The 10,786-nt window shown below is 39.2% G+C and overlaps 1 protein-coding gene across 1 annotated transcript; it reads right to left on the bottom strand.

The window, feature by feature from the left end:
- Nucleotides 1-2,552: 2,552 nt before the first annotated feature.
- LOC109241493 (calcium homeostasis endoplasmic reticulum protein-like) lies at nucleotides 2,553-10,389 on the bottom strand. The gene is made up of 2 exons (XM_019408231.1): nucleotides 10,289-10,389; nucleotides 2,553-3,574 (listed from the first exon to the last, which is right to left on the bottom strand). The coding sequence occupies exon 2, from the start codon at nucleotides 3,567-3,569 to the stop codon at nucleotides 2,574-2,576; it is 996 nt and encodes a 331-aa protein (XP_019263776.1). The 5' UTR covers nucleotides 3,570-3,574; nucleotides 10,289-10,389; the 3' UTR covers nucleotides 2,553-2,573.
- Nucleotides 10,390-10,786: the final 397 nt, after the last annotated feature.

Raw genomic sequence — 10,786 nt, 5'->3', positions numbered from 1 at the left:
CAGTTGTGTCTTTTCACTAAACGAACAGCAACAGCAGCGACTAGGGTTTTAAAGCAGAGCATCTGATAGCATCGACTAGGGTTCTTCTCTTCTTCTTCAAGTTCAAGTCTTCAACAGCAACAGGTATGTTCTGATTTTTCTTCTTCTTCTCTTCTTCTTTTTCTTTCACTGTTTAAACATCCAAATAGCAGCGAAATGCTGGCGAATTTTTTTTTTACCTTCGGTTCTTTTTCAGAATTGATGCCAATCCTTGGGTTCTTCTTTCTCTGCCCAGTTTTTAACAGAGAATTACTGCCCTTCCTCTAATTTTTATATCCTTTATTCTTAATTCTTATTTTATTTTAATTTAATTACTGCCCAGTATTTATTTATTTTTATTTTTTTAAATTCCGCTTCACTTCAAAAAAGCGAGCGCTTCGCTTCTCGCTTCTCGCTTTAAGCGAAATGGGGGTTGTCGCTTTTCCTCGCTTCACGCTCTTCACAACACTACACCTGTTGGAATTTTCCAGCTCTTATTAGCCCATTCCTGTAATTCTCGGCATGAATAGAGTTTCATTCCTTCCTCCTTAAAATATCCTAGCAGACACCTTCGATGGCATTCTATTCTGCTGCGTATGGTACTTGTATCGATCCTCAATTGATTCTTGCTCAAAGGAGTCATCCACAGTAATCTTGACCTCATCTTTTGGCCAATCCTCCTTCTGGGCGATCTGCATGTAACTCCTACCATTGACACTCCTTGACTGCTGTGTATATTGCCTAGCCCCTGTTTCAATAAAAGTTCTGATTTTCTTCGCAAAATCGCACCACCCTGCACCTTGTCTGATTTCAGGAATGATTATTGCCACTCTGCTGCTTCCTTTTACTGCCACCACTCTGATATACCTTCCCATGTTATTGAAGTTCTTGTAGAAGAAATATGAGTATTGCTGACAATGATTTTTCCAGCTTTTGCACTTTTTCTCCTCTTCCTCAGATGCTAACTCCATACAGTAGCAGAGTGCTAAGATATTCTTTCTGTCTATAGTTATTCTGCTAATGAAATTGCTACGCCTCTCCACCACTTCATACCAGTTTATGCTTAACTCTCTCACTTCAAAAGATTTACTTTCAGCAAAGAAAAGGCAGGATCTGCCCATGGTGTCTTGTTGAACTACCACCTTCACCTTCTCGTTGTCGTAAACTAGGCTTAAGTTACTCAGTGAAGAATGATAGAAAAACAAGAGCCAAAACGAATAGGGGCAGAATAGATCCCTGAGAAAAAGAAAGAGATGTAGAGAAGCTGTAACAGATAGGAAAGAAAAACGGAAAGATAGAAGGCAGAAGAAATTAGATATAGAGGGAGTAAGATTTCGAACAAAAAGAAATAAAAAGACTCGTGATCAAACTGATATTGTTAGAAAAAGATTGCCGGAGATCAGATTCTGGTTGAGTAAGTGGAACAGTTTCGCATTTCCCAAGAGAGAGAAAAAGGACACCCCATAACCCAAAAGTATGAAAAAAATTCTACATGCTGTTATTCTTTACTTAGTTTGTGCTAGGTTCTCTACATGCTGATAGGTTTCTTACGTGCACACACCACTACAACCACCAACTGGACTTCATCATAACCAGTGTTGTCAAGGGCACGCTTAAGCCCTGAAACGAGGCTCAAAACATGTTGAGCGCTTCGCCTCGCTTTGTGTGCGCTTTAGTGTCGCATCAAGGCTCTAAGACATACTTTTCCTTGCCAATGAGTGTAATCTCGAAAAGGCAACATTAAACGATTGATATTTCACTTTCTCGTAAATTTTTTCCAATTTCTTTGTCCATATATTTGTTATTCATGCTTATAATTATTAGTCTTGGACTACGTATATATATTTTTACTTTTTCTCCTATTGCGCCTTTTTTTCATTAAAGCTCACGCTTTATTTGCGCTTTGCGCTTAAAGCCTCAGCGGACCTTAGAGCTTTTTTGCGCTTTTCACCTTTGATAACACTGATCAAAACAACTATTACCTCCACCTTCAAATTGGATGTCATCCTTCAGGCTACATCAGTTCCTGTTGACATCAAACTACACGCAAGATTGCTACCATCTAACAAACCCCAACTGCCAATGCTACTACCTTTGAACCAATATGAAATCAGCAATAACAAACTAATACAAGCAAAGACCAAGCATTTTATCCTAAACACCAGCATGCACCATCTCCACTCTGTTGCACTACCTTTGTTAGGTTTTTGCTAAATATTGTTCAAAATATGGCAAACAGATTATTGGTTGGTACAGAGCAAGGCATTAATCACTAGGATTAGCCCAAAAGAATCTGTAAATAAGAGGTAAAGGGTGGTTGTTATTCATTAAGAGTAATTTCAACTGTTTTCCTTCTTATTATACAATTTAGTATAGACGAGCTTGATGTAGCTCAGCTACTACGAGAAAGTCAATAACATGAAGCAATAAAAAAAATGTTGCACTTGAAGAAGTGTAAAAAGAAAAAGGAAAGCATAGACTAAAAGTGAAGGAGAACTCAGAGTTATTATATCTAGGATTCTGCAGTAAATCATTAAGCACCTAGATATGAAATGTTACCTATCAAATAAGATGTCATTGGCAAGATAGATTATATGCAGTTGCCTCTCAGAATCATCTACAGAATATACCCTGTCTCTGAGTGCCTCAGCCAAAGCAGGTACAAATGGAGATCTCTGCATAAACCAACTCTTGGCACCTTTAATTGACTCTTTTGTACCAGTAAGACTATTCAGAACATTACTCAGCTCCATTTCAACATCTGATGGAAGAGGCCTAGATAGACCTTTGAAAGACCCATATGAATGATCATGATCTGCTCGGCTAAATGGCTGAGAGTGATGCTGATCATAAAATGGTGGGAAAGGGGGTCGATGCAAATGGTGTGGACCCGACATTGCAGCAGAAGCATTGGAGGCATTATATGGAGGAGTTAAGGGTGATGGACTCATCATAGGATTTGGTGGATGCATCATAGGCAAAGAAGAGGATGGGAAAGAAGGATTGAAAGGCCCACCAGGGGGCCGAGTAGCCATCCATAGCTTATAGCGATAGTAATAATGGCCTTCACCACCAAAGAGGAAACTGTAAGCAGGATTATCTTGCTGCTTTTCTCGAATCATGGCTTCAAAATCAGGACCATTCTTGACAGCATATTCAATTAATTTATCAATACGCTTTAGGAGTTCAGGATCAGATGGTGGAGGAGCAGGAGGCGGGGGAGTATCATACGGATTGAAGAAAGGTGATGGAGCAAGGTGAGGAGCCATGTGTGGTGGAAAAGCAGGAGGCGGTTGCTGTTGCTGCTGAAGGTGAAGAAGATGCGGAGGGGGTGTATGAGGATGGAGTTGTGGTTGCTGCATAGGGCGAGGGTAAGGGAACTGTTGAAGAGAAGAGTGCGGGGCTAGAAATGGAGGACCATGAATTGAAGGAGGAAATTGTTGGTGTTGCGGATGAAAACCAAACTGCTGTTGCTGTTGAGTGTTTGCCGCTTGGTGCTGCTGTTGAGAAAATGCCATAGCAGCTGCATAATCAGGAGCTTGTCGATCCATCAGCCCTAACAAAAATTAGCAGGATATGCATATTATAGCTGTGCAGAACTCCCGGATTAAACATAATCAGCTAAACCAAAAATCATATAAAAACCAAACTTGACTCTGACAAAACGAAAATAAAGGGATGAAAAAGGTATAATAAAACGAACAAAGAGATTCATCAGAAAGAGAGCAGACAAGATGCTCTCCGATGTCCAATCAAATGTGCCGAACAAATCTTTTCTACAATATATATATACACACACACACACACATCCTGAAAAGGAACTCTGTTTCTCTCTCGGCGCATGTTAACCTAAACGTGCGCATCCATGGGGAAGAGGACTCGGATTCCTACTCAGAAGCTGATCGAAGCAAGGGAAACTAGTAAACAAGTCACAACACAGACGAAGAAGCGAGAAAATCAAGTAAATCATGAAAAAGTGGAGATTCATGGCAGCAATCGAAACCTAAAAATGGCGGTCAATGAAGTTGAAATTGAGCAAATTCGAGGTAAGGAGAAGGATGAGAATCGAGGTGAAACACCATGCAGAATTGAATTACCATCACAATTGGAAATTGATACAGTAACTGAAGCAGTTTCCAATGGAACAGTAATGGCGGGGAACAATGAAATAGTGCAAAAGGTGGAAAACTCAAAAACTGATGTGCAGGAATGGGAGGAAGGGATACAGGTACAACACTCTACGAGAAATCAACTGCGAAACACCACTGGTAGGAAATCATGGGTGGATGAGGTTGAAGAAGAAACAGAAATTAGGGTTAAGCAATCGATTTGGGAAAATTTTGACATCACCAAAGTTGCGAATGCTGGTTTCAAATTGGAGTATGTGAATCCAAGTAAGCATGGAGAAACAACAATTTGTGAAATCGAATTGGAAGATATTACATCTAAGATTGACCACCGGCAAAATACCTTAGTCTGTTATGTGCTGGGAGCACATCCCCCTTTCAATGTGCTCAACAATTACATACAAAGACAGTGGGGAAAACATGGCATCAAAAAGGTCTCAATGCTGAAAAATGGGATAGTTTTGGTGAGGTTTGACACAGTAGTTGGCAAGAATGAGGTGATGCAGGAAGGGATCTATCACTTTGACAATAAACCTTTCATTGTCAAGGAATGGCATAAGGATATAGAATTTACTTGGGAAGAACTCTATACTGTTCCTATTTGGGTGAAACTCCCTGGTATGGATTTCAAGTATTGGGGTCCTAAAGGGCTTAGCAAGATTGGAAGCATGATAGGTAAGCCTCTTATGGTTGACAGGAATACTGAAAACAAGATTGGGCTCAATTTTGCTAGACTCCTAATAGAGGTAGATGTGGACTCTCCCTTACCAGACAAGGTACATTTCAGGAATGAAAAAGGTGAACTTGTTGAACAAAAAATCCAGTATGACTGGAAACCAGTACTATGTAAGCACTGCCACAAATATGGTCATTCAGAGAAAGAATGTAGGAGGAAGAAGAAACCAACCCCCCAACCCCACCCCCCAACCCCCCACAAAGCAGCAGAATGTAGTTCCAGCAGTAAAGCTACTGACACAAACAAAGAACAAAGAGCAAAGAACAGGGAAATAGTAATCAAGTTGTAACAGCATCAAGAGTTGAGAATACAAAGCCAGAAGAGGAGAAGGAGATAACAAAAACTATAGGAGGAAAGATGAATGCAGAAGGCTGGGTAACTCCTCACAATACAAGGAAGTCACCTAAGGAACAAACACGGCAATTATCGGCAGGGTACAACACTTCCAGTGTTCTAAGAGAGACCAGTACTAGTAGGCAACCATAGAGCAGTCAGGTATCTATTGGGGGAGGCACTGTCCTGTCTCCAAGAGGCGATGAATAGCATGCTAAGCTGGAATGTTAGGGGCTTAAATGCTCCTAACAAATAAGAGGAGGTAAAGCTCCTTTGTACTAATGAAAATATTGGTATAATAAGCTTGCTAGAGACTAAGGTCAAGGCTGGCAATATGGAGAAAGTAATAAATAATATGCTAGGAGGATGGAAATACCTCACAAACTTAGAGCACCATTATAATGGTCGTGTGGTTATAGCATGGAGACCTGATTACTATCAAGTCAGGCACATAAGTGGAACTGCCCAAAGCATAACATGTTTAGTTACAGACGTTTTACTCCAGAAGGAGTTTTATATGACAGTTGTATATGCTTTTAATACTAAGGAAGATAGAAGGAGTTTGTGGCAACATTTAGAAAGTACAAGTGGAGGAATTAATCAACCATGGTTGGTTGTTGGGAATTTTAACTCAGTTCTGCAAGCTGATGACACAATAGGAGGACTTCCAGTTACTATGGGTGAAGTGGTGGATTTCCAAGATTACATTGATGCTTGTGAACTCATGGAGTTACCATGAGGAGGATGTAGGTACACATGGAATGACAAACATGCAGATAATACAGTGTTCTCTAAAATTGATTGGGCATTTGTCAATAGAGAGTGGTTGGATAACATGCCAATGGTTCAGGCTGTTTTTCTAGTGGAGGGAATCAGTGATCATTGCCCTCTTAAAATAAAAAAGGATACCGGTGCATTGAAGGTAAATAGAGCCTTTAAATTCTGCAACTTATGGGCTATACACCCTCAGTTTAAAGAGATTGTAACACAGGGGTGGCAACAACAAATTGCAAGGTGCAGTATGTTCCAAATAGTAAAGAAACTAAAACTACTAAAAAATGCTCTTAAGAAGCTCAATCAGCAACACTTTAAAAGTATCTTAACAGAGGCTGAGGATGACACCAAATAGTAAAGAAACTAAAACTACTAAAAAATGCTCTTAAGAAGCTCAATCAGCAACACTTTAAAAGTATCTTAACAGAGGCTGAGGATGACAGGGCAACTTTAAGCCCAGCCCAGAGTAGATTGTATGCAGATCCTTCAAGTAAAGTTCTACAAGAACGGGAGAAAACCATATACCAGAAATTCAGGAAATCTTCTTATCTAGCTGAGATGTTTCTATTACAAAGAAGTAAGGCAAGCTGGATCAAGCTAGGAGATGACAACACTAGGTATTTCTACTCAGTAATCAAACGCAAAAGACTGCAACAAGCCATCACACAGATCAAGGATCAAAATGGGGAAGTAACAACAGATAGTACAAGCATAGCAAATGTTCTTGTAGACTATTATGAAGCAATGCTAGGTAGGAAAGAAAGAAGAAGAGCAAAAGCTTTTCAGAGCTTCCTGAAGAATGGAACTACACTATCTACTATACAAGTGGAACTGATCCAACCTTTCACAGCCAAGGAGGTGAAACAGGCTATGTTCAGTATAGATGTGAACAAAAGTCCAGGGCCAGATGGATATGGCAATGGTTTCTATAGAGAAGCTTGGAGTATTATTGGAAAAGATGTTACTGCAGCCATTTTGGAATTCATGGAGAATGGCAGATTGTTAGGACAAATCAACTCAACAGTAATATCTCTAATTCCTAAAGTTCCAGTTCCAGAGTATACAAGCCAATTCCGACCAATATCATGCTGCAATGTTATATACAAATGCATTTCCAAAATGCTGTGCATGAGACTCAAGAAAGCAGTATCAGTACTAGTAGCAGAAAATCAGGCAGCTTTTGTTGAAGGTAGATCATTGATTCATAATGTCTTAATATGCCATGACTTATTGAGACATTATAATAGGAAGACATCTCCTAGATGTCTAATGAAAATTGACCTTAGGAAGGCATATGATGATCAATTGGGATTTCATAGAGGAAGCTCTAAAAGGTTTTGGTTTTCCAGACTCTTTCACTAGTCTGGTGATGACTTGTGTTACCACTACACAGTTTTCTATCAGAGTTAATGGGGAAAATGATGGCTGCTTTGAAGGCAGGAGGAGACTTAGGCAAGGGGATCCTATCTCACCCCTCCTATTTGTTCTAGTAATGGAATATCTTTCAAGGGTACTTAGTAAGATGAGTGATCTCCCTGACTTCAGATATCACCCCATGTAAGAAAACAAGGTTAACACATATGGTATTTGCAGATGATCTTATGATATTCTGCAAAGGGAATCTGAAATCTGTAGCTAGAGTGATGGAAGCCTTACAGCATTTCAGTGATGTTACAAGGTTGGAGGCTAACTTGGATAAGTCAAGCATGTTTATAGCAGGGGTATAAAATTACAAAGCAGAATATGCTTAATATAACAGGGTTCACTCTAGGAACCTTTCCCATAAGGTACCTAGGCCTCCCACTTAGTTCAAGGAAGTGGAACAAGATGGATTGTAAGCAATTAGTTGATAAGATCACAAACAAAATCACTGCTTATACAAGGCAATTGTCATATGCTGGGAGATTGCAAATTATAATGGCAGTTTTGTTCTCTATATACAACTTCTGGAGTGCAGTGTTCATACTGCCTCAAAGTGTAGTAAAACAAGTTGATAAGAAATGCAGAAACTTCCGATGGGGTGCTACTGAGGACAAAAGGAAGGTTAACCTTGTCGCACGGGATAGGGTTTGCAGTCCAAAGCAGTATGGAGGTTTAAACATCAAAGGTTGTTGTAAATGGAACATTGCTGTTGTTGGTAAACTACTATGGCAATTGGCTAGAAAGAAAGACATTTTATGGGTAAAATGGGTTAATAGTATATACATGAAGGACAAGGAAAGTATATGGGAACATACTCCAACAGGAGACTACAGCTGGAATTGGAAGAAATTGAACTCCCTCAAAGTTCAAATGACAGGATGGTATCAAGGAGATAAATATCTGCTGTCCAAAACAGGAGAATATTCCATGTCTAGAAGATATCAACATATGATGGGGCCTCTGGCTAAAGTAAGGGATGTCAAGCTAATATGGAGCAAAGTTATGCTTCTTAAACAGAGATTTATAGTGTGGTTGGCATGTCAAAACAAACTGCTAACCAAGGAAAGAATACAGAGACTACATGTTCAAATAGATGATCAACACTGCTGCCTATGTGATCAGGCACAGTTGGAGACACAGACACATCTCTTTGGACAATGCAAGTGGATACCAGACCTAAGGGAAAAGCTGAGCAGCTGGATGGGCATCAAAATTCAGAATAGTGAAGCAAGTAAGATGATTAAATGGATCAAAAAGAGACGATGGAGCCAAGTCCAAAAGGAAATAGTTGTTGCTGTATGGGGAGCCATGTTGTACTACACTTGGCAAGCAAGAAACTGGAAAATCTTTAGGAAAGTAAATGTAAACATAGACTTTGTATATGAACAAATAAGGAAAGAGATTTGTAGATAGATTGGAGACATTGTATAGGAAAAAGAGAGCTAGGAAAAGTGAGCTGTTGATTCAAAGGGAAATTAAAAATGTTCCACTTATTCAAAAAAATTTACTAAAATGATCCTACACAAGATGAGGAAAACTTCACAGCTGCAGAAACTAGAAAGTTTGTTATAATGCTTAAACATTGATAAGCTTAATCTGTCTTGAATCCTAATTCTTGGTGCAATGGAGACCCATGAATTTTTCCAAATTTTAAAAAGCTAGCCTTGACAATTTTTTTCATTGTAACTTATCCCTTGAACTTTTACGAACACGGAGTTGCTCTTCTAAGTTTTACCTACTAGAGGTTTCGTTCGTAGACAACATAGGAATATAACACAAACCCTTCTTTCATTATTCTTCATCTTCTTCTACCTCCTCCAAAAGTCACAGGACAGCTTTGGCTTCCTTCTTCTTGATAAGCAAAAGCAGGGCTCCTATTAGAAGATTCCCTCAACTCACACATGAGGCATTGGCCCTTTCCAGTAAACAAAGGATGGTGTCACTCCTCTCACTTGGCATCACACAACGTTGGCCAATTCTGCTCATGCATTCACTTATGCAGCACACCCAACTGTAGGCTTTCACAGACTATAAAATCAATCATCCAACCCAGCCCTATGTTTTACAACCTGATTGCCCCCACATGGTTTATGAGCCCATTCTAGCAGACCTGATTTTCAATTCTTCTTCTTTCTTCTTATTCTACTTCCCCCTCCCTTTCTTATTCTACAAAACACACCAAAGGGCATATCCCAGTCAATTTCATTAACGAAAAGAATTTTTTTTTTACTATACCAGTCAAAGCCCCCAACCCCAGCAGAGTTGTTTCCACCCCCAAAATTTGGTCTTAATCACCAACTTCAACCCCAGGCCCAAGCATTCCCCTCCATATTGGTGTCAGTTGTGTTCTGAAATCTAAAGCCCCCTCCAAGTCAGACTAAAACAGAAGCACACTTAATTTCTCTCTTAACCCAAGGGTCCCTATGGATTCACTGAATTGAATTTTAGAAGATATTTCAGTTCATTAATTTTCCGGGGAATCTTAGTAGTGAAGTTGGTGGGCTACCTAAACTTTCACCTTGTTGGTGAGGGTTTGATACCTCCCCTTAATCCCATTCCCCAATTTTAAAAAAAAAATTATTAATTTTCCAAGAGCTTAGGTTTGGATGTTATACCTGTTATAATAATCAATAAGGATACTTAAAAATCATGCCTTTTCTTCCAAATTGCAGCAAATCTTAAAGTATAATTATACATTCATCTTTTATAGCCTCACTGTCGTTTTCCTTTTACTACTTTAGAAAAAAATTCAGAACATTGATTAATAAAATGGGTATTACAGTATTAGTACACAAACTTTTGGAGCCAATATCAAATGGATAAGAAAATAAGAATTCATAAGCTTGCAAAAAAGCGTAAATAACTAGAAGGAACTTACGATTCAATTTCGTCGCCGGAAGACAGAGTTCGCAGCTCCGGGAAGTGGTGTCAGCGCCGAAGAAACTCAAATTGCAATTTGGGTAATTTGGAGTCCAGTTGTTAAGCTAGGAACTTGGGCCTTGAAGTTTGAAATCCATGAACCATTCCCTTCTGTCGGCCCAAATATTTTTTAATGCGCAGTATATTAGAAGTATATTAGAAGAAGGGAAATTTTCGTATATATACCATATATGAAACTATATTACCAAATATGTTCATAGTTTGCATATTACCGTTCATGCTAACAGTATTTCTACGTAATATATACAATGCATTAAATAAGGAATCACTGTAGCTTTATGATTCCTTATTTTGCGCGCTAAAAAAGGGGAATTAAATATTTTCCAGATCTTCCCCAACGCAAATCACGCACATTCCATAATTATCGTCGGCTTCACTCTGATCTTCCACAACGCAGAACAAAGATTTTCCATACTCTGTTTTTGCGATACACTCT

This window comes from Nicotiana attenuata, unplaced genomic scaffold, assembly GCF_001879085.1.
Source record: "Nicotiana attenuata strain UT unplaced genomic scaffold, NIATTr2, whole genome shotgun sequence".
In the NCBI taxonomy this organism is placed as follows: Eukaryota; Viridiplantae; Streptophyta; class Magnoliopsida; order Solanales; family Solanaceae; genus Nicotiana; species Nicotiana attenuata.
This window is presented reverse-complemented; position numbering and strand designations above follow the sequence as displayed.

What these genes read in the sequence shown, in the direction of transcription:
- LOC109241493 (XM_019408231.1), bottom strand. Translation starts at nt 3,569, where the DNA reads ATGGATCGACAAGCTCCTGATTATGCAGCTGCTATGGCATTTTCTCAA.